The following is a 23,617-nucleotide window of genomic DNA, read 5'->3' as shown; positions in this document are numbered from 1 at the left end:
ACTGGGCCCGGATTAGTCTCCGGTTGTGTCCAGTACCGGCCCCGGTTTAGTCTCCGGTATCAGCCATAGATTAATCACAGGCACTGGGCCCGGATTAGTCTCTGGTTGTGTCCAGTACCGGCCCCGGTTTAGTCTCCGGTACCAGCCATAGATTAATCACAGGTACTGGGCCCGGATTAGTCTCCAGTTGTGTCCAGTACCGGCCCCGGTTTAGTCTCCGGTACCAGCCATAGATTAATCACAGGTACTGGGCCCGGATTAGTCTCTGGTTGTGTCCAGTATCGGCCCCGGTTTAGTCTCCGGTACCAGCCATAGATTAATCACAGGTACTGGGCCCGGATTAGTCTCTGGTTGTGTCCAGTATCGGCCCCGGTTTAGTCTCCGGTACCAGCCATAGATTAATCACAGGTACCGGTCCGGATTAGTCTCCGGTTGTGTCCAGTATCGGCCCCGGTTTAGTCTCCGGTATCAGCCATAGATTAATCACAGGTACTGGGCCCGGATTAGTCTCTGGTTGTGTCCAGTACCGGCCCGGTTTAGTCTCCGGTACCAGCCATAGATTAATCACAGGTACTGGGCCCGGATTAGTCTCTGGTTGTGTCCAGTACCGGCCCCGGTTTAGTCTCCGGTACCAGCCATAGATTAATCACAGGCACTGGGCCCGGATTAGTCTCCGGTTGTGTCCAGTATCGGCCCCGGTTTAGTCTCTGGTACCAGCCATAGATTAATCACAGGTACTGGGCCCGGATTAGTCTCTGGTTGTGTCCAGTACCGGCCCCGGTTTAGTCTCTGGTACCAGCCATAGATTAATCACAGGCACTGGGCCCGGATTAGTCTCCGGTTGTGTCCAGTACCGGCCCCGGTTTAGTCTCCGGTACCAGCCATAGATTAATCACAGGTACTGGGCCCGGATTAGTCTCTGGTTGTGTCCAGTATCGGCCCCGGTTTAGTCTCCGGTACCAGCCATAGATTAATCACAGGTACTGGGCCCGGATCAGTCTCTGGTTGTGTCCAGTATCGGCCCCGGTTTAGTCTCTGGTACCAGCCATAGATTAATCACAGGTACTGGGCTCGGATTAGTCTCCGGTTGTGTCCAGTATCGGCCCCGGTTTAGTCTCTGGTACCAGCCATAGATTAATCACAGGTACCGGCCCGGATTAGTCTCCGGTTGTGTCCAGTATCGGCCCTGGTTTAGTCTCTGGTACCAGCCATAGATTAATCACAGGTACCGGCCCGGATTAGTCTCCGGTTGTGTCCAGTACCGGCCCCGGTTTAGTCTCCGGTACCAGCCATAGATTAATCACAGGTACTAGGCCCGGATTAGTCTCCGGTACCAGCCATAGATTAATCACAGGTACCGGCCCGGATTAGTCTCTGGTTGTGTCCAGTATCGGCCCTGGTTTAGTCTCCGGTACCAGCCATAGATTAATCACAGGCACTGGGCCCGGATTAGTCTCTGGTTGTGTCCAGTATCGGCCCCGGTTTAGTCTCTGGTACCAGCCATAGATTAATCACAGGTACTAGGGCCGGATTAGTCTCCGGTACCAGCCATAGATTAATCACAGGTACCGGCCCGGATTAGTCTCCGGTTGTGTCCAGTATCGGCCCCGGTTTAGTCTCTGGTACCAGCCATAGATTAATCACAGGCACTGGGCCCGGATTAGTCTCTGGTTGTGTCCAGTACCGGCCCCGGTTTAGTCTCCGGTACCAGCCATAGATTAATCACAGGCACTGGGCCCGGATTAGTCTCCGGTTGTGTCCAGTACCGGCCCCGGTTTAGTCTCTGGTACCAGCCATAGATTAATCACAGGTACTGGGCCCGGATTAGTCTCCGGTTGTGTCCAGTATCGGCCCCGGTTTAGTCTCCGGTACCAGCCATAGATTAATCACAGGTACTGGGCCCGGATTAGTCTCCGGTTGTGTCCAGTACCGGCCATGGTTTAGTCTCTGGTACCAGCCATAGATTAATCACAGGTACTGGGCCCGGATTAGTCTCCGGTTGTGTCCAGTACCGGCCCCGGTTTAGTCTCCGGTATCAGCCATAGATTAATCACAGGCACTGGGCCCGGATTAGTCTCTGGTTGTGTCCAGTACCGGCCCCGGTTTAGTCTCCGGTACCAGCCATAGATTAATCACAGGCACTGGGCCCAGATTAGTCTCTGGTTGTGTCCAGTATCGGCCTCGGTTTAGTCTCCGGTACCAGCCATAGATTAATCACAGGCACTGGGCCCAGATTAGTCTCTGGTTGTGTCCAGTATCGGCCTCGGTTTAGTCTCCGGTATCAGCCATAGATTAATCACAGGCACTGGGCCCGGATTAGTCTCTGGTTGTGTCCAGTACCGGCCCCGGTTTAGTCTCCGGTACCAGCCATAGATTAATCACAGGCACTGGGCCCGGATTAGTCTCCGGTTGTGTCCAGTACCGGCCCCGGTTTAGTCTCCGGTACCAGCCATAGATTAATCACAGGTACTGGGCCCGGATTAGTCTCTGGTTGTGTCCAGTACCGGCCCCGGTTTAGTCTGCGGTACCAGCCATAGATTAATCACAGGTACTGGGCCCGGATTAGTCTCTGGTTGTGTCCAGTATCGGCCCCGGTTTAGTCTCCGGTACCAGCCATAGATTAATCACAGGTACTGGGCCCGGATTAGTCTCTGGTTGTGTCCAGTACCGGCCCCGGTTTAGTCTGCGGTACCAGCCATAGATTAATCACAGGTACCGGTCCGGATTAGTCTCCGGTTGTGTCCAGTATCGGCCCTGGTTTAGTCTCCGGTACCAGCCATAGATTAATCACAGGTACTGGGCCCGGATTAGTCTCTGGTTGTGTCCAGTACCGGCCCGGATTAGTCTCCGGTTGTGTCCAGTACCGGCCCCGGTTTAGTCTCCGGTACCAGCCATAGATTTATCACAGGTACTGGACCCGGATTAGTCTCTGGTTGTGTCCAGTACCGGCCCCGGTTTAGTCTCCGGTACCAGCCATAGATTAATCACAGGTACTGGGCCCGGATTAGTCTCCGGTTGTGTCCAGTACCGGCCCGGTTTAGTCTCCGGTACCAGCTATAGATTAATCACAGGTACTGGGCCCGGATCAGTCTCCGGTTGTGTCCAGTACCGGCCCGGATTAGTCTCCGGTTGTGTCCAGTACCGGCCCCGGTTTAGTCTCCGGTACCAGCCATAGATTAATCACAGGTACTGGACCCGGATTAGTCTCTGGTTGTGTCCAGTACCGGCCCCGGTTTAGTCTCCGGTACCAGCCATAGATTAATCACAGGTACTGGGCCCAGATTAGTCTCTGGTTGTGTCCAGTATCGGCCCCGGTTTAGTCTCTGGTACCAGCCATAGATTAATCACAGGTACTGGGCCCAGATTAGTCTCTGGTTGTGTCCAGTATCGGCCCCGGTTTAGTCTCCGGTACCAGCCATAGATTAATCACAGGTACTGGGCCCAGATTAGTCTCCGGTTGTGTCCAGTATCGGCCCCGGTTTAGTCTCCGGTACCAGCCATAGATTAATCACAGGTACTGGGCCCGGATTAGTCTCCGGTTGTGTCCAGTACCGGCCCCGGTTTAGTCTCCGGTATCAGCCATAGATTAATCACAGGTACTGGGCCCGGATTAGTCTCCGGTTGTGTCCAGTATCGGCCCCGGTTTAGTCTCCGGTACCAGCCATAGATTAATCACAGGTACTGGGCCCGGATTAGTCTCCGGTTGTGTCCAGTACCGGCCCCGGTTTAGTCTCCGGTATCAGCCATAGATTAATCACAGGTACTGGGCCCGGATTAGTCTCCGGTTGTGTCCAGTATCGGCCCCGGTTTAGTCTCCGGTACCAGCCATAGATTAATCACAGGTACTGGGCCCGGATTAGTCTCTGGTTGTGTCCAGTATCGGCCCCGGTTTAGTCTCCGGTACCAGCCATAGATTAATCACAGGTACTGGGCCCGGATTAGTCTCCGGTTGTGTCCAGTATCGGCCCCGGTTTAGTCTCCGGTACCAGCCATAGATTAATCACAGGTACTGGGCCCAGATTAGTCTCCGGTTGTGTCCAGTATCGGCCCCGGTTTAGTCTCCGGTACCAGCCATAGATTAATCACAGGTACTGGGCCCGGATTAGTCTCCGGTTGTGTCCAGTACCGGCCCCGGTTTAGTCTCCGGTATCAGCCATAGATTAATCACAGGCACTGGGCCCGGATTAGTCTCTGGTTGTGTCCAGTACCGGCCCCGGTTTAGTCTCCGGTACCAGCCATAGATTAATCACAGGTACTGGGCCCGGATTAGTCTCCAGTTGTGTCCAGTACCGGCCCCGGTTTAGTCTCCGGTACCAGCCATAGATTAATCACAGGTACTGGGCCCGGATTAGTCTCTGGTTGTGTCCAGTATCGGCCCCGGTTTAGTCTCCGGTACCAGCCATAGATTAATCACAGGTACTGGGCCCGGATTAGTCTCTGGTTGTGTCCAGTATCGGCCCCGGTTTAGTCTCCGGTACCAGCCATAGATTAATCACAGGTACCGGTCCGGATTAGTCTCCGGTTGTGTCCAGTATCGGCCCCGGTTTAGTCTCCGGTATCAGCCATAGATTAATCACAGGTACTGGGCCCGGATTAGTCTCTGGTTGTGTCCAGTACCGGCCCGGTTTAGTCTCCGGTACCAGCCATAGATTAATCACAGGTACTGGGCCCGGATTAGTCTCTGGTTGTGTCCAGTACCGGCCCCGGTTTAGTCTCCGGTACCAGCCATAGATTAATCACAGGCACTGGGCCCGGATTAGTCTCCGGTTGTGTCCAGTATCGGCCCCGGTTTAGTCTCTGGTACCAGCCATAGATTAATCACAGGTACTGGGCCCGGATTAGTCTCTGGTTGTGTCCAGTACCGGCCCCGGTTTAGTCTCTGGTACCAGCCATAGATTAATCACAGGCACTGGGCCCGGATTAGTCTCCGGTTGTGTCCAGTACCGGCCCCGGTTTAGTCTCCGGTACCAGCCATAGATTAATCACAGGTACTGGGCCCGGATTAGTCTCTGGTTGTGTCCAGTATCGGCCCCGGTTTAGTCTCCGGTACCAGCCATAGATTAATCACAGGTACTGGGCCCGGATCAGTCTCTGGTTGTGTCCAGTATCGGCCCCGGTTTAGTCTCTGGTACCAGCCATAGATTAATCACAGGTACTGGGCTCGGATTAGTCTCCGGTTGTGTCCAGTATCGGCCCCGGTTTAGTCTCTGGTACCAGCCATAGATTAATCACAGGTACCGGCCCGGATTAGTCTCCGGTTGTGTCCAGTATCGGCCCTGGTTTAGTCTCTGGTACCAGCCATAGATTAATCACAGGTACCGGCCCGGATTAGTCTCCGGTTGTGTCCAGTACCGGCCCCGGTTTAGTCTCCGGTACCAGCCATAGATTAATCACAGGTACTAGGCCCGGATTAGTCTCCGGTACCAGCCATAGATTAATCACAGGTACCGGCCCGGATTAGTCTCTGGTTGTGTCCAGTATCGGCCCTGGTTTAGTCTCCGGTACCAGCCATAGATTAATCACAGGCACTGGGCCCGGATTAGTCTCTGGTTGTGTCCAGTATCGGCCCCGGTTTAGTCTCTGGTACCAGCCATAGATTAATCACAGGTACTAGGGCCGGATTAGTCTCCGGTACCAGCCATAGATTAATCACAGGTACCGGCCCGGATTAGTCTCCGGTTGTGTCCAGTATCGGCCCCGGTTTAGTCTCTGGTACCAGCCATAGATTAATCACAGGTACCGGCCCGGATTAGTCTCCGGTTGTGTCCAGTACCGGCCATGGTTTAGTCTCTGGTACCAGCCATAGATTAATCACAGGTACTGGGCCCGGATTAGTCTCCGGTTGTGTCCAGTACCGGTCCGGATCAGTCTCCGGTACCAGCCATAGATTAATCACAGGTACTGGGCCCGGATTAGTCTCCGGTTGTGTCCAGTACCGGTCCGGATCAGTCTCCGGTACCAGCCATAGATTAATCACAGGTACTGGGCCCGGATTAGTCTCCGGTTGTGTCCAGTATCGGCCATGGTTTAGTCTCCGGTACCAGCCATAGATTAATCACAGGTACTGGGCCCGGATTAGTCTCCGGTTGTGTCCAGTACCGGCCCCGGTTTAGTCTCCGGTACCAGCCATAGATTATTCACAGGTACTGGGCCCAGATCAGTCTCCGGTTGTGTCCAGTACCGGTCCGGATCAGTCTCCGGTTGTGTTTAGTGTCGGTTTTAGGTTTTGTGACCGGTATCGCCCCCATTTAGTCTCCGGTTGTCCTTGTATAACCTCCCATTGTGCCCGGTACCATCCCTAGTCAATTATCCCGTAGCGTCCGGTACCAGGTCAGTCTCCGGTTGCTCCGGTTTTGCGCATGATCCTGCGGCTTCTTCTCTGTGCGACAACTTACCTTGTGAGAGTTCACGACTAGATCGCGGCTGACTCCGCCCAGTCTCTGCCCACTTACCGGTCTTTGGTTAATTGCCTCCCATTTTCTCCCTGTATAGCCAATCAGCTTCCTATTTTCTGAAGCACAGCCAATCAGAGTGTTCCGTGGGCGTTAGGCGCTGTAATAACCAGGTTAGGTTGCAGCGCCGGCCTGGCTTGTCCGGAGTGGGGCCGGGATGGAGAGCGGCCGGCGGGCCGGTGCCGAGGGATGATCCGTGGAGCGGCGAGGCGAGCGGGGAGCGGCGGACTCTGCATCGCGGGGCGGACCGGACGCGTGAGATATGAGGCGGCTCCTGAGCGGCGCTCTGCTCTACTATGATTCGCTATGTGCTCGCTGTGATGGCGAGTGTGACCGGCGCCGGGGGACTCGCTGCTCAAGGTGAGTGCAGCCGGGGAGAGAGGACGTGTCGTCCGCGCCTGGATAAAGATGGAGAGGACCGTGGAGAAGGAGACGGAGAGGACCGGAGGGAGAAGAGGACCGGAGAGAGAGGGGGACCGGAGAGAGAGGGGAGAGGACCGGAGGGGAAGTGAGAGGATCGGTGAGGGAGAAGAGGACCGGAGAGAGAGGGGGACCAGAGAGGACCGGACGGAGAGGGGAGAGGACCGGAGGGGAAGTGAGAGGATCGGTGAGGGAGAAGAGGACCGGAGAGAGGGGGGGAACGGAGAGGACCGGACGGAGAGGGGAGAACGGAGAGGACCATAGGGAGAGGGGGGGACTGGAGGGAGAGGGGGGGAACGGAGAGGACCGGAGGGAGAGGGGGGGAACGGAGAGGACCGGAGGGAGAGGGGGGGAACGGAGAGGACCGGAGGGAGAGGGGAGAACGGAGAGGACCATAGGGAGAGGGGGGAACGGAGAGGACCGGAGGAAGAGGGGGGGACCGGAGGGAGATGGGGGGGAACGGAGAGGACTGGAGGGAGAGGGGAGAACGGAGAGGACCATAGGGAGAGGGGGGAACGGAGAGGACCGGAGGAAGAGGGGGGGACCGGAGGGAGAGGGGGGGAACGGAGAGGACTGGAGGGAGAGGGGAGAACGGAGAGGACCCGAGGGGAAGTGAGAGGATCGGGAGAGGGGGACCGGGGGGACCAGAGAGGACGGACGGAGAGGGAAGAGGACCGGAGGCAGAACGGAGAGGACCCAAGGGGAATTGAGAGGATCGGTGAGGAAGAGGGGGACCGGAGAGAGAGGGGGACCGGGGGGACCAGAGAGGACCGGAGAGAGAGGGGAGAGGACCGGAGGCAGAACGGAGAGGACCCGAGGGGAAGTGAGAGGATCGGTGAGGGAGAAGAGGACCGGAGACAGAGGGGGACCGGGGGGACCAGAGAGGATCGGAGGCAGAACGGAGAGGACCGGAGGGGAAGTGAGAGGATCGGTGAGGGAGAAGAGGACCGGAGAGAGGGGGGGAACGGAGAGGACCGGACGGAGAGGGGAGAACGGAGAGGACCATAGGGAGAGGGGGGACCGGAGGGAGAGGGGGGGAACGGAGAGGACCGGAGGGAGAGGGGGGGAACGGAGAGGACCGGAGGGAGAGGGGAGAACGGAGAGGACCATAGGGAGAGGGGGGAACGGAGAGGACCGGAGGAAGAGGGGGGGACCGGAGGGAGAGGGGGGGAACGGAGAGGACTGGAGGGAGAGGGGAGAACGGAGAGGACCATAGGGAGAGGGGGGAACGGAGAGGACCGGAGGAAGAGGGGGGGACCGGAGGGAGAGGGGGGGAACGGAGAGGACTGGAGGGAGAGGGGAGAACGGAGAGGACCCGAGGGGAAGTGAGAAGATCGGTGAGGGAGAGGGGGACCGGGGGGACCAGAGAGGACGGACGGAGAGGGAAGAGGACCGGAGGCAGAACGGAGAGGACCCAAGGGGAATTGAGAGGATCGGTGAGGAAGAGGGGGACCGGAGAGAGAGGGGGACCGGGGGGACCAGAGAGGACCGGACGGAGAGGGGAGAGGACCAGAGGCAGAACGGAGAGGACCCGAGGGGAAGTGAGAGGATCGGTGAGGGAGAAGAGGACCGGAGACAGAGGGGGACCGGGGGGACCAGAGAGGACCGGAGGCAGAACGGAGAGGACCCGAGGGGAAGTGAGAGGATCGGTGAGGGAGAAGAGGACCGGAGGGAGAGGGGGACCAGGGGGGGACCAGAGAGGACCGGACGGAGAGGGGAGAGGACCGGAGAGACAGGGGGACCGGGGGGAACGGAGAGGACCGGAGGGAGAGGGGGGAACGGAGAGGACCGGAGGGAGAGGGGGGAACGGAGAGGACCGGAGGGAGAGGGGGGAACGGAGAGGACCGGAGGGAGAGGGGGGAACGGAGAGGACCGGAGGGAGAGGGGGGGAACGGAGAGGACCGGAGGGAGAGGGGGGGGAACGGAGAGGACCGGAGGGAGAGGGGGGGAACGGAGAGGACCGGAGGGAGAGGGGGGGAACGGAGAGGACCGGAGGGAGAGGGGGGGAACGGAGAGGACCGGAGGGAGAGGGGGGGAACGGAGAGGACCGGAGGGAGAGGGGAGAGCGGAGAGGACCATAGGGAGAGGGGGGAACGGAGAGGACCGGAGGAAGATGGGGGGACCGGAGGGAGAGGGGGGGAACGGAGAGGACCGGAGGGAGAGAGGGGGGGGGGAACGGTGAGGACCGGAGGGAGAGGGGGGGAACGGAGAGGACTGGAGGGAGAGGGGAGAACGGAGAGGACCATAGGGAGAGGGGGGAACGGAGAGGACCGGAGGAAGAGGGGGGGACCGGAGGGAGAGGGGGGGAACGGAGAGGACCGGAGGGAGAGGGGGGGGAACGGTGAGGACCGGAGGGAGAGGGGGGGACGGAGAGGACCGAGGGAGGGGGGATGGAGAGGACCGGAGGGGAGGGGGGGACGGAGAGGACCGGAGGGGGGACGGAGAGGACCGGAGGGGAGAGGGGGGAACGGAGGTGAGAGGGGGGAACGGAGGGAGAGGGGGAACGGAGGGAGAGGGGGAACGGAGGGAGAGGGGGTAATAGTGAGGACCGGAGGGGAAGTGAGGGAGAACGGAGGGAGTGGGGACCAGAGGGTGAATGGAGCGGACCGGAGGGTGAGGGTGAACGGAGAGGACCGGAGGGAGAGGGTGAACGGAGAGGACCGGAGGGAGAGGGTGAACGGAGAGGACCGGAGGGAGAGGGTGAACGGAGAGGACCGGAGGGAGAGGGTGAACAGAGAGGACCGGAGGGAAAGGGGGACGGAGAGGACCAGAGGGAAAGGGGGGACGGACAGGAACGGAGAGGAGAGGGGGGATGGAGAGGAGAGGGGGGATGGACAGGACCGGAGGGAGAGGGGGACCGGAGGGAGAGGGGGGACGGAGAGGACCGGAGGGAGAGGGGGGACGGAGAGGACCGGAGGGAGAGGGGGGACGGAGAGGACCGGAGGGAGAGGGGGCATGGAGAGGACCGGAGGGAGAGGGGGAACGGAGAGGAGAGGGGGGACGGAGAGGACCGGAGGGAGAGGGGGCATGGAGAGGACCGGAGGGAGAGGGGGAACGGAGAGGAGAGGGGGGACGGAGAGGACAGGAGGGAGAGTGGGGAACGGACAGTACCGGAGGGAAAGTGAGTGGATCGGTGAGGGGGTACGGAGAGGACCAGAGGGAAAGTGAGAGGACCGGAGGGAGAGGGGGAACGGAGTGGACCGGAGGGAAAGTGAGAGGATCGGAGAGGGGCAATGTAGTAAGAGGTGGGACGTAGGGGACTTGAGGGAGAGGGGCAACGTAGTGAGAGATGGGACGGAGAGGACCGGAGGGATAGGGGGAACGTAGTGAGAGGTGGGACGTAGGGGACCTGAGAGAGAGGGGCAACGTAGTAAGAGGTGGGACGTAGGGGACTTGAGGGAGAGGGGCAACGTAGTGAGAGATGGGATGTAGGGGACCTGAGGGAGAGGGGCAATTTAGTAAGAGGTGGGACGTAGGGGACTTGAGGGAGAGGGGCAACGTAGTGAGAGATGGATGGAGAGGACCGGAGGGAGAGGGGGAATCTAGTGAGAGATGGATGGAGAGGACCGGAGGTAGAGGGGGAATGTAGTGAGAGGTGGGACGGAGAGGACTAGAGGGGGAACTGAGAGGACCTTAGTGGGATGGGGGAGAATGGAGAGGACTGGAAGTGTTATGGAAAGGACTAGAGGGAGAGGAGAGACATGGAACGGAGGGGGAATCGAGGGGAACGGAGGGGAGTGGGACGGAAGGGTAGGGAGTGGAAAGGAGGGGGATGGATTGGAATGGGGGAGGAAGAGGACCGGAGGGAGACCAGAGCGGGAGAGAGGGGGCGTAGAGGACTCGAGAGAGAAGGGGACCGGAGAGGACCGGAGGGAGAGGGGGACCGGGGGGAGAAGAGGACCGGAGATAGAGGAGAGGGAACGTAGAGGACCGAGGGGGGAACGGAGAGGACCGGAGGGAGAGGGGGAGAACGGAGAGGACCAGAGGGAGAGGGGGGGAACGGAGAGGACCAGAGGGAGAGGGGGGAACGGAGAGGACCGAGGGGAAGTGATTGGATCGGAGAGAGAGGGGGACCGGAGAGAGAGGAGGGGGAACGGAGAGGACCGGACGGAGAGGGGAGAGGACCGAGGTGAGAACGGAGAGGACCGAGGTGAGAACGGAGAGGGGGGAACGGAGAGGACCGGAGGGAGAGGGGGGAAGGGAGAGGACCGGAGGGAGAGGGGGGAACGGAGAGGACCGGAGGGAGAGGGGAGAACGGAGAGGACTATAGGGAGAGGGGGAACGGAGAGGACCGGAGGAAGAGGGGGGGACCGGAGGGAGAGGGGGGGAACGGAGAGGACCGGAGGGAGAGGGGGGGGGAACGGTGAGGTCCGGAGGGAGAGGGGGGGAACGGAGAGGACCGGAGGGGGAGGGGGGATGGAGAGGACCGGAGGGAGAGGGGGGGATGGAGAGGACCGGAGGGAGAGGGGGGGATGGAGAGGACCGGAGGGGAGGGGTGGACGGAAGGGACCGGAGGGAAAGGGGGGACGGAGAGGACCGGAGGGGGGAACGGAGGGGAGAGGGGGGAACGGAGGGGAGAGGGGGGAACGGAGGGGAGAGGGGGGAACGGAGGGGAGAGGGGGGAACGGAGGGGAGAGGGGGGAACGGAGGGAGAGGGGGAACGGAGGTAGAGGGGGTAATAGTGAGGACCGGAGGGGAAGTGAGGGAGAACGGAGGGAGTGGGGGACCAGAGGGTGAATGGAGCGGACCGGAGGGAGAGGGTGAATGGAGCGGACCGGAGGGAGAGGGTGAACGGAGAGGACCGGAGGGAGAGGGTGAACGGAGAGGACCGGAGGGAAAGTGAGAGGATCGGAGAGGGGGAACGTAGTGAGAGGTGGGACGTAGGGGGACCTGAGAGAGAGGGGGCAATGTAGTAAGAGGTGGGACGTAGGGGACTTGAGGGAGAGGGGCAACGTAGTGAGAGATGGGACGGAGAGGACCGGAGGGATAGGGGGAACGTAGTGAGAGGTGGGACGTAGGGGACCTGAGAGAGAGGGGCAATGTAGTAAGAGGTGGGACGTAGGGGACTTGAGGGAGAGGGGCAACGTAGTGAGAGATGGGACGGAGAGGACCGGAGGGATAGGGGGAACGTAGTGAGAGGTGGGACGTAGGGGACCTGAGAGAGAGGGGCAATGTAGTAAGAGGTGCGACGTAGGGGACTTGAGGGAGAGGGGCAACGTAGTGAGAGATGGGACGTAGGGGACCTGAGGGAGAGGGGCAATTTAGTAAGAGGTGGGACGTAGGGGACTTGAGGGAGAGGGGCAATGTAGTGAGAGATGGATGGAGAGGACCGGAGGGAGAGGGGGAATGTAGTGAGAGATGGATGGAGAGGACCGGAGGGAGAGGGGGAATGTAGTGAGAGATGGATGGAGAGGACCGGAGGGAGAGGGGGAATATAGTGAGAGGTGGGACGGAGAGGACTAGAGGGGGAACGGAGAGGACCTTAGTGGGATGGGGGAGAATGGAGAGGACTGGAAGTGTTATGGAAAGGACTAGAGGGAGAGGAGAGAAAGGAGAGGACCGGAGAGAGACATGGAACGGAGGGGGAATCGAGGGGAACGGAGGGGAGTGGGACGGAAGGGTAGGGAGTGGAAAGGAGGGGGATGGATTGGAATGGGGGAGGGGGAGGAAGAGGACCGGAGGGAGACCAGAGCGGGAGACGGGAGAGGGGGGCGTAGAGGACTCGAGAGAGAGAGGGTGTGGGATCAGGGGAGGGAGAGGACGAGAGGGGGAGGATGGAGGGAAAGGGGGACGGAGAGAGAAGGAGAGGACTAGATGGAGAGCCGGGGATGCAGAGGACCGGAGGGGGACTGACTGAGAAGACCAGGGAAAGAGGACGGATAAGGGTGGAACCAGGGCCAAAAATGGGGAGGGGGGACCACAGAGGAAAAGGGATGGGTGGTAAGAGAGGGACTTGGAGGGGGGGAGGAAAAGGGGTTGAACAGAGGGCAGCGTGGAGTAAAGAGGGGGTGTCGGGAAGGAAGACAGAGAGAGGGGCTGAGAGGACCATGGAGGAAAATGGGTTAAAGGAGAGGATACAAGAAGAGAGTACAGGGTGGGGACCGGTGACGGAGAAGGGGGAGAGGATATAGTTGAGACCAAGCGAGTGAGAGGGCCTGGTGATGTGGAGCAAACAATGGGACTGAGGAGTAGTGGCGGGACTGGGCACCAGGTGAAGGGACATGATGGAACTGAGGACCTGGTGGGGGAGAGCAACTGTGGGACCAAGAACCTCATATGGGGGGGGGTGCTGCAGGACTGAGGACTTGGGGAAAGAGCAACAGTACTAATCATCTAGGGAGGGGTTAGGAGCAACGGGACTGGCGGAGGATGGTATTGTGTGGTGATGCTGGTGGGGATATTATGACAGTAGTGGTGATGGTGAAGGATATTATGACGGTGATGGCGCAATAATAATAATGGTGGTGGTGATGCTGGTGGATGATGATGATGTTATGGTGGTGATGCAGGATGTTATGGTGGAGGATATTATGACGGTGGTGGTGATGATGCAGGATGTTATGGTGATGGAGGATATGGTGGTGATGATTCTGGTGGAAGATATTATGGTGGTGATGGTGGAGGATATTATGACGTTGGTGGAGATGATGCAGGATTTTGGGGTGGTGATGCTGGTGGATGTTGTTATGGTGGTGATGATGCAGGATATTATGGTGGTGATATAATGGAACTAGAGAGAGTACAAAGGAGGGCAACAAAATTAATAAAGGGGATGGGAGAACTACAATACCCAGATAGATTAGCGAAATTAGGATTATTTAGTCTAGAAAAAAGACGACTGAGGGGCGATCTAATAACCATGTATAAGTATATAAGGGGACAATACAAATATCTCGCTGAGGATCTGTTTATACCAAGGAAGGTGACGGGCACAAGGGGGCATTCTTTGCGTCTGGAGGAGAGAAGGTTTTTCCACCAACATAGAAGAGGATTCTTTACTGTTAGGGCAGTGAGAATCTGGAATTGCTTGCCTGAGGAGGTGGTGATGGCGAACTCAGTCGAGGGGTTCAAGAGAGGCCTGGATGTCTTCCTGGAGCAGAACAATATTGTATCATACAATTATTAGGTTCTGTAGAAGGACGTAGATCTGGGTATTTATTATGATGGAATATAGGCTGAACTGGATGGACAAATGTCTTTTTTCGGCCTTACTAACTATGTTACTATGTTACTATGATTCTGGTGGAAGATGTGATGGTGGAGGATATTATGACGTTGGTGGAGATGATGCAGGATGTTGGGGTGGTGATGCTGGTGGATGTTGTTATGGTGGTGATGATGCAGGATATTATGGTGGTGATTCTGGTGGAAGATGTGATGGTGGAGGATATTATGACGTTGGTGGAGATGATGCACGATGTTATGGTGGTGGTGATGCTGGTGGATGTTATGGTGGTGCTGGTGGATGATGTTATGGTGGTGCTGGTGGATGATGTTATGGTGGTGCTGGTGGATGATGTGCTGGTGGAGGATATTATGGTGGAGGACATGATGGGTGCTGAGGTGAGGGCGGTGCAGAGGTGATATGGTGGTGAGGTGGCCTTGGCAGTGCAGAGGTGATGGGGTTCAGAGGTGATGGGGTGCTGAGGTGAGGTGGCCCTTGCGGTGCAGAGGTGATGTGGTGGTGAGGTGGCCCTGACGGTGCAGAGGTGATGTGGTGCTGAGGTGAGGTGGCCCTGGCGGTGCAGAGGTGATGTGGTGGTGAGGTGATGTGGCCCTGGCGGTGCTGAGGTGTTGCGGTGCAGAGTTGATGGGGTGCAGAGGTGAGGTGGTGATGTGTCCCTGGCGGTGATGGGGTGCAAGGGTGATGTGTCCCTGGCGGTGCTGAGGTGATGGGGTGCAGAGGGGATGTGTCCCTGGCGGTGCAGAGGTGGTGTCCCTGGCGGTGCTGAGGAGATGTGGTGCAGAGGTGATGTGGCCCTGGTGGTGCAGAGGTGATGGGGTGGTGAGGTGATGTGGCCCTGGCTTTGCAGAGGTGATGTGTTCCTGGTGGTGATGGGGTGTATAGGTGGCCCTGGCGGTGCAGAGGTGATGTGGTGCTGAGGTGAGGTGGCCCTGGTGGCGCAGAGATGATGTGGTGCTGAGGTGATGTGTACCTGGCGGTGTAGGGGTGATGGGGTTCAGAGTTGATGTGGCCCTGGCGGTGCAGAGGTGATGGGGTGCAGAGGTGATGTGTCCCTGGCGGTGCTGAGGTGATGTGTCCCTGGCGGTGCTGAGGTGATGTGTCCCTGGCGGTGCTGAGGAGATGTGTCCCTGGCGGTGCTGAGGTGATGTGGCCCTGGCGGTGCTGAGGTGAGGAGGTGCAGAGGTGATGGGGTGCAGAGGTGATGTGTCCCTGGCGGTGATGTGGTGCAGAGGTGATGTGGCCCTGGCGGTGCCGAGGTGTTGGAGTGCCGAGGTGATGTGGCCCTGGCGGTGATGTGGTGCAGAGGTGATGTGGCCCTGGCGGTGCTGAGATGATGGGATCCCGAGGTGATGAGGCCCTGGCGGTGCTGAGGTGACGGGGTGCTGAGGTGATGTGTCCCTGGCGGTGATGAGGTGATGTGTCCCTGGCGGTGCTGAGGTGACGGGGTGGTGAGGTGATGTGGCCCTGGTGGTGCTGAGGTGATGTGTCCCTGGGGGTGCTGAGATGACGGGGTGCTGAGGTGATGTGTCTCTGTCGGTGGTGAGGTGACGTGGCCCTGTCGGTGCTGAGGTGATGTGTCCCTGGCGGTGCTGAGGTGGTGTCGCCTTGGTGGTGATGGGGTGCTGAGGTGACGAGGTGATGTGTCCCTGGCGGTGCTGAGGTGGTGGTGCTGAGGTGATGTGTCCCTGGCGGTGCTGAGGTGATGTGGTGCTGAGGTGATGTGGTGCTGAGGTGATGTGGCCCTGTCGGTGCTGAGGTGATGTGTCCCTGGCGGTGCTGAGGTGGTGGTGCTGAGGTGATGTGTCCCTGGCGGTGCTGAGGTGATGTGGTGCTGAGGTGATGTGGTGCTGAGGTGATGTGGCCCTGTCGGTGCTGAGGTGATGTGGCCCTGGCGGTGCTGAGGTGAGGAGGTGCAGAGGTGATGTGTCCCTGGCGGTGATGTGGTGCAGAGGTGATGTGGCCCTGGCGGTGCCGAGGTGATGGAGTGCCGAGGTGATGTGGCCCTGGCGGTGATGTGGTGCAGAGGTGATGTGGCCCTAGCGGTGCTGAGATGATGGGATCCTGAGGTGATGTGGCCCTGGCGGTGCTGAGGTGACGGGGTGCTGGGGTGATGTGTCCCTGGCGGTGATGAGGTGATGTGTCCCTGGCGGTGCTGAGGTGACGGGGTGGTGAGGTGATGTGGCCCTGGTGGTGCTGAGGTGATGTGTCTCTGGCGGTGCTGAGATGACGGGGTGCTGAGGTGATGTGTCTCTGTAGGTGGTGAGGTGACGTGGCCCTGTCGGTGCTGAGGTGATGTGTCCCTGGCGGTGCTGAGGTGATGTCGCCTTGGCGGTGATGGGGTGCTGAGGTGATGTGTCCCTGGCGGTGCTGAGGGGGTGATGGGGTGCTGAGGTGGCGGGGTGATGTGGTGCTGAGGTGATGTGTCCCTGGCGGTGCTGAGGTGATGTGCTGAGGTGATGTGTTCCTGGCTGTGCTGAGGTGATGTGTCCCTGGCGGTGATGGGGTGGTGAGGTGATGTGTCCCTGTCGGTGCTGAGGTGATGTGTCTCTGGCGGTGCTGAGGTGATGTGGTGCTGAGGTGATGTGGCGCTGAGGTGATGTGTCCCTGGCGGTGCTGAGGTGATGTGTCCCTGGCAGTGCTGAGGTGATGTGGTGCTGAGGTGATGTGTCCCTGGCGGTGCTGAGGTGATGTGGTGCTGAGGTGATGTGGTGCTGAGGTGATGTGGTGCTGAGGTGATGTGGTGATGTGGCGCTGAGGTGATGTGTCCCTGGCAGTGCTGAGGTGATGTGGTGCTGAGGTGATGTGTCCCTGGCGGTGCTGAGGTGATGTGGTGCTGAGGTGATGTGTCCCTGTCGGAGGTGATGTGTCCCTGGCTGTGCTGAGGTGATGTGTCCCTGTCGGTGATGTGGTGCTGAGGTGATGTGTCTCTGGCGGTGCTGAGGTGATGTGGTGCTGAGGTGATGTGGTGCTGAGGTGATGTGATGTGGCGCTGAGGTGATGTGTCCCTGGCGGTGCTGAGGTGATGTGTCCCTGGCGGTGCTGAGGTGATGTGTCCCTGGCGGTGCTGAGGTGATGTGGCCCTGGCGGTGCTGAGGTGAGGAGGTGCAGAGGTGATGTGTCCCTGGCGGTGATGTGGTGCAGAGGTGATGTGGCCCTGGCGGTGCCGAGGTGATGTGGCCCTGGCGGTGATGTGGTGCAGAGGTGATGTGGCCCTGGCGGTGCTGAGATGATGGGATCCTGAGGTGATGTGGCCCTGGCGGTGCTGAGGTGACGGGGTGCTGAGGTGATGTGTCCCTGGCGGTGATGAGGTGATAGGCTGAACTGGATGAGGTTATAGGCTGAACTGGATGGACAAATGTCTTTTTTCGGCCTTACTAACTATGTTACTATGTTACCATGTGTCCCTGGCGGTGCTGAGGTGACGGGGTGGTGAGGTGATGTGGCCCTGGTGGTGCTGAGGTGATGTGTCTCTGGCGGTGCTGAGATGACGGGGTGCTGAGGTGATGTGTCTCTGTCGGTGGTGAGGTGACGTGGCCCTGTCGGTGCTGAGGTGATGTGTCCCTGGCGGTGCTGAGGTGATGTCGCCTTGGCGGTGATGGGGTGCTGAGGTGATGTGTCCCTGGCGGTGCTGAGGGGGTGATGGGGTGATGTGGTGCTGAGGTGATGTGTCCCTGGCGGTGCTGAGGTGATGTGCTGAGGTGATGTGTTCCTGGCTGTGCTGAGGTGATGTGTCCCTGGCGGTGATGGGGTGGTGAGGTGATGTGTCCCTGTCGGTGGTGAGGTGATGTGTCTCTGGCTGTGCTGAGGTGATGTGGTGCTGAGGTGATGTGGTGCTGAGGTGATGTGTCCCTGGCGGTGCTGAGGTGATGTGCTGAGGTGATGTGTTCCTGGCTGTGCTGAGGTGATGTGTCCCTGGCGGTGATGGGGTGGTGAGGTGATGTGTCCCTGTCGGTGCTGAGGTGATGTGGTGCTGAGGTGATGTGGTGCTGAGGTGATGTGTCCCTGGCGGTGCTGAGGTGATGTGTCCCTGGCAGTGCTGAGGTGATGTGGTGCTGAGGTGATGTGTCCCTGGCGGTGCTGAGGTGATGTGGTGCTGAGGTGATGTGGTGCTGAGGTGATGTGGTGCTGAGGTGATGTGGTGATGTGGTGATGTGGTGATGTGGTGCTGAGGTGATGTGGTGATGTGGCGCTGAGGTGATGTGTCCCTGGCGGTGCTGAGGTGATGTGGTGCTGAGGTGATGTGTCCCTGTCGGAGGTGATGTGTCCCTGGCTGTGCTGAGGTGATGTGTCCCTGTCGGTGATGTGGTGCTGAGGTGATGTGTCTCTGGCGGTGCTGAGGTGATGTGGTGCTGAGGTGATGTGGTGCTGAGGTGATGTGCTGAGGTGATGTGGTGCTGAGGTGATGTGATGTGGCGCTGAGGTGATGTGTCCCTGGCGGTGCTGAGGTGATGTGGTGATGTGGTGCTGAGGTGATGTGTCCCTGGCGGTGCTGAGGTGATGTGGTGCTGAGGTGAGGTGGTGGTGAGGTGATGTGTCCCTGTCGGTGATGTGGTGCTGAGGTGATGTGTCTCTGGCGGTGGTGAGGTGATGTGTCCCTGTCGGTGGTGAGGTGAGGTGTCCCAGTCGGTGGTGAGGCGACGTGTCCCTGTCGGTGGTGAGGCGACGTGTCCCTGTCGGTGGTGAGGCGACGTGTCCCTGTCGGTGGTGAGGCGACGTGTCCCTGTCGGTGGTGAGGCGACGTGTCCCTGTCGGTGGTGAGGCGACGTGTCCCTGTCGGTGGTGAGGCGACGTGTCCCTGTCGGTGGTGAGGCGACGTGTCCCTGGCGGTGCTGAGGTGGCTCCGCAGTGACCTTGCCCCGGTGGTGGCGCTGTGGTGGGTACGTCCCTAGCGGTCTTCCCTCCTTAGTACAGGTGTGCTGTTTCTTATTGGGCACCATGGAGCGTCTGGTGACCGCTTGGGGGCCACATGCCCCAGGATGGCGTCTGCTACGTACTACAGGCTTCTGTAATTCGGGGACCCTCCTGTTTGGCTGCTGGAGGCAGGAGAAGTTATATGAGGACTTGTGCCGGCCCTGGGGCCTCAGTAGATGAAGTGGTGGCCTGCAGTGTGGCCAGATTTGGATGCTTACCACCAGTGATGTGGTTGCTTTCTTGCCGTCCCATTGCATCTGCTGACCTTACACGGCTCCTCTGTTCCCTGGCAGAGCGGCTCCCTGCAGCCTTCACCTCAAGTCACCTCCTGAGAGCGCGCTGCGGCCTTAAAGGGACAGAAAACTCCTGAGTCAGACGTTGGATTGAGCTTTTGCAGCAGTTGTGCCTCTGAGCGTGGACATTGTGCATGTGTGCAGTGTAAGCACTGGTACATCCGTCCATGGTGATGGGAAGTTCTACTTCTTCTCTGCACTCCTCCGTGCATATCTGGGGTTTTCAGAGAATTGCAGCTATTTGATTATTGTGGTTGTATGTGACCGTGAAGGGACCCCTCACTCTGACCTTGTGACTGCGGGGATTGGCCCAGATCTCCCTCTCACCTATGCGTTCTGCTCAGTCACCCTGTAGCTCACAGGGAGCTCGGGCCTGGTAGTGCCGGTGTAATACTCTGCAGGTGTGGTGTGCGGAGTGCTCCTGTCTATCCCAGGGCCCCCATTGGTGCTGCATACGTGAGGCTTATAATCCACCGCCTGGTAGTGCCTGTGTAATACTCTGCAGGTGTGGTGTGCGGAGTCCTCCTGTCTATCCCAGGGCCCCCATTGGTGCTGCATACGTGAGGCTTATAATCCACCGCCTGGTAGTGCCGGTGTAACACTCTGCAGGTGTGGTGTGCGGAGCGCTCCTGTCTATCCCAGGGCCCCCATTGGTGCTGCATACGCGAGGCTTATAATCTGCCGCCTGGTAGTGCCTGTGTAATACTCTGCAGGTGTGGTGTGCGGAGTCCTCCTGTCTATCCCAGGGCCCCCATTGGTGCTGCATACGCGAGGCTTATAATCTGCTGCCTGGTAGTGCCAGTGTAATACTCTGCAGGTGTGGTGTGTGGAGTGCTCCTGTCTATCCCAGGGCCCCCATTGGTGCTGCATACGTGAGGCTTATAATCTGCTGCCTGGTAGTGCCGGTGTAATACTCTGCAGGTGTGGTGTGCGGAGTGCTCCTGTCTATCCCAGGGCCCCCATTGGTGCTGCATACGCGAGGCTTATAATCTGCTGCCTGGTAGTGCCAGTGTAATACTCTGCAGGTGTGGTGTGTGGAGTGCTCCTGTCTATCCCAGGGCCCCCATTGGTGCTGCATACGTGAGGCTTATAATCTGCTGCCTGGTAGTGCCGGTGTAATACTCTGCAGGTGTGGTGTGCGGAGCGCTCCTGTCTATCCCAGGGCCCCCATTGGTGCTGCATACGCGAGGCTTATAATCTGCTGCCTGGTAGTGCCGGTGTAATACTCTGCAGGTGTGGTGTGCGGAGTCCTCCTGTCTATCCCAGGGCCCCCATTGGTGCTGCATACGTGAGGCTTATAATCCACCGCCTGGTAGTGCCGGTGTAATACTCTGCAGGTGTGGTGTGTGGAGTGCTCCTGTCTATCCCAGGGCCCCCATTGGTGCTGCATACGTGAGGCTTATAATCCACCGCCTGGTAGTGCCGGTGTAATACTCTGCAGGTGTGGTGTGTGAAGTGCTCCTGTCTATCCCAGGGCCCCCATTGGTGCTGCATACGTGAGGCTTATAATCCACTGCCTGGTAGTGCCGGTGTAATACTCTGCAGGTGTGGTGTGTGGAGTGCTCCTGTCTATCCCAGGGCCCCCATTGGTGCTGCATACGCGAGGCTTATAATCCACCGCCTGGTAGTGCCGGTGTAACACTCTGCAGGTGTGGTGTGCGGAGCGCTCCTGTCTATCCCAGGGCCCCCATTAGTGCTGCATACGTGAGGCTTATAATCTGCCGCCTGGTAGTGCCGGTGTAATACTCTGCAGGTGTGGTGTGCGGAGCGCTCCTGTCTATCCCAGGGCCCCCATTGGTGCTGCATACGTGAGGCTTATAATCTGCTGCCTGGTAGTGCCGGTGTAATACTCTGCAGGTGTGGTGTGTGGAGTGCTCCTGTCTATCCCAGGGCCCCTATTAGTGCTGCATACGTGAGGCTTATAATCCACCGCTTGGTAGTGCCTGTGTAATACTCTGCAGGTGTGGTGTGTGGAGTGCTCCTGTCTATCCCAAGGCCCCCATTGGTGCTGCATACGCGAGGCTTATAATCTGCCGCCTGGTAGTGCCAGTGTAATACTCTGCAGGTGTGGTGTGCGGAGCGCTCCTGTCTATCCCAGGGCCCCCATTGGTGCTGCATACGTGAGGCTTATAATCCACTGCCTGGTAGTGCCAGTGTAATACTCTGCAGGTGTGGTGTGCGGAGTGCTCCTGCCTATCCCAGGGCCCCCATTGGTGCTGCATACGTGAGGCTTATAATCTGCCGCCTGGTAGTGCCGGTGTAATACTCTGCAGGTGTGGTGTGTGGAGTGCTCCTGTCTATCCCAGGGCCCCCATTGGTGCTGCATACGTGAGGCTTATAATCCACTGCCTGGTAGTGCCAGTGTAATACTCTGCAGGTGTGGTGTGCGGAGTGCTCCTGCCTATCCCAGGGCCCCCATTGGTGCTGCATACGTGAGGCTTATAATCTGCCGCCTGGTAGTGCCAGTGTAATACTCTGCAGGTGTGGTGTGTGGAGTGCTCCTGTCTATCCCAGGGCCCCCATTGGTGCTGCATACGTGAAGCTTATAATCTGCCGCCTGGTAGTGCCAGTGTAATACTCTGCAGGTGTGGTGTGTGGAGTGCTCCTGTCTATCCCAGGGCCCCCATTGGTGCTGCATACGTGAAGCTTATAATCTGCTGCCTGGTAGTGCCAGTGTAATACTCTGCAGGTGTGGTGTGCGGAGTGCTCCTGCCTATCCCAGGGCCCCCATTGGTGCTGCATACGTGAGGCTTATAATCTGCCGCCTGGTAGTGCCAGTGTAATACTCTGCAGGTGTGGTGTGTGGAGTGCTCCTGTCTATCCCAGGGCCCCCATTGGTGCTGCATACGTGAGGCTTATAATCCACTGCCTGGTAGTGCCAGTGTAATACTCTGCAGGTGTGGTGTGCGGAGTGCTCCTGCCTATCCCAGGGCCCCCATTGGTGCTGCATACGTGAGGCTTATAATCTGCCGCCTGGTAGTGCCAGTGTAATACTCTGCAGGTGTGGTGTGCGGAGTCCTCCTGTCTATCCCAGGGCCCCCATTGGTGCTGCATACGTGAGGCTTATAATCTGCCGCCTGGTAGTGCCGGTGTAATACTCTGCAGGTGTGGTGTGCGGAGTGCTCCTGTCTATCCCAGGGCCCCCATTGGTGCTGCATACGCGAGGCTTATAATCTGCCGCCTGGTAGTGCCGGTGTAATACTCTGCAGGTGTGGTGTGTGGAGTGCTCCTGTCTATCCCAGGGCCCCCATTGGTGCTGCATACGTGAGGCTTATAATCTGCCGCCTGGTAGTGCCGGTGTAATACTCTGCAGGTGTGGTGTGCGGAGTGCTCCTGTCTATCCCAGGGCCCCCATTGGTGCTGCATACGTGAGGCTTATAATCTGCCGCCTGGTAGTGCCGGTGTAATACTCTGCAGGTGTGGTGTGCGGAGTGCTCCTGTCTATCCCAGGGCCCCCATTGGTGCTGCATACGCGAGGCTTATAATCTGCCGCCTGGTAGTGCCAGTGTAATACTCTGCAGGTGTGGTGTGCGGAGTGCTCCTGTCTATCCCAGGGCCCCCATTGGTGCTGCATACGCGAGGCTTATAATCTGCCGCCTGGTAGTGCCGGTGTAATACTCTGCAGGTGTGGTGTGTGGAGTGCTCCTGTCTATCCCAGGGCCCCCATTGGTGCTGCATACGTGAGGCTTATAATCTGCCGCCTGGTAGTGCCAGTGTAATACTCTGCAGGTGTGGTGTGTGGAGTGCTCCTGTCTATCCCAGGGCCCCCATTGGTGCTGCATACGTGAGGCTTATAATCTGCCGCCTGGTAGTGCCGGTGTAATACTCTGCAGGTGTGGTGTGCGGAGTGCTCCTGTCTATCCCAGGGCCCCCATTGGTGCTGCATACGTGAGGCTTATAATCTGCCGCCTGGTAGTGCCAGTGTAATACTCTGCAGGTGTGGTGTGTGGAGTGCTCCTGTCTATCCCAGGGCCCCCATTGGTGCTGCATACGCGAGGCTTATAATCTGCCGCCTGGTAGTGCCGGTGTAATACTCTGCAGGTGTGGTGTGTGGAGTGCTCCTGTCTATCCCAGGGCCCCCATTGGTGCTGCATACGTGAGGCTTATAATCCACCGCCTGGTAGTGCCTGTGTAATACTCTGCAGGTGTGGTGTGCGGAGTGCTCCTGTCTATCCCAGGGCCCCCATTGGTGCTGCATACGCGAGGCTTATAATCTGCCGCCTGGTAGTGCCGGTGTAATACTCTGCAGGTGTGGTGTGCGGAGTGCTCCTGTCTATCCCAGGGCCCCCATTGGTGCTGCATACGCGAGGCTTATAATCTGCCGCCTGGTAGTGCCAGTGTAATACTCTGCAGGT

The 23,617-nt window shown here is 58.8% G+C and overlaps 1 protein-coding gene across 4 annotated transcripts in view; it reads left to right on the top strand.

The window, feature by feature from the left end:
• The first annotated feature begins 6,589 nt into the window (after nucleotides 1-6,589).
• Nucleotides 6,590-23,617, top strand: part of IGSF9B (immunoglobulin superfamily member 9B) — a 195,517-nt gene continuing 178,489 nt past the window's right edge. For 2 of the 4 annotated variants that reach the window (XM_069742378.1, XM_069742377.1), the window contains exon 1: nucleotides 6,592-6,812. In XM_069742378.1, the coding sequence (XP_069598479.1) occupies nucleotides 6,749-6,812 (64 nt within the window). In that variant the 5' untranslated portion in view covers nucleotides 6,592-6,748. Of the gene's footprint in view, nucleotides 6,813-23,617 lie in introns of all 4 variants that reach the window. The other 2 variants (XR_011315543.1, XM_069742380.1) reach the window with 2 other exon arrangements.

This window comes from Ranitomeya imitator, chromosome 10 (assembly GCF_032444005.1).
Source record: "Ranitomeya imitator isolate aRanImi1 chromosome 10, aRanImi1.pri, whole genome shotgun sequence".
In the NCBI taxonomy this organism is placed as follows: Eukaryota; Metazoa; Chordata; class Amphibia; order Anura; family Dendrobatidae; genus Ranitomeya; species Ranitomeya imitator.
This window is presented reverse-complemented; position numbering and strand designations above follow the sequence as displayed.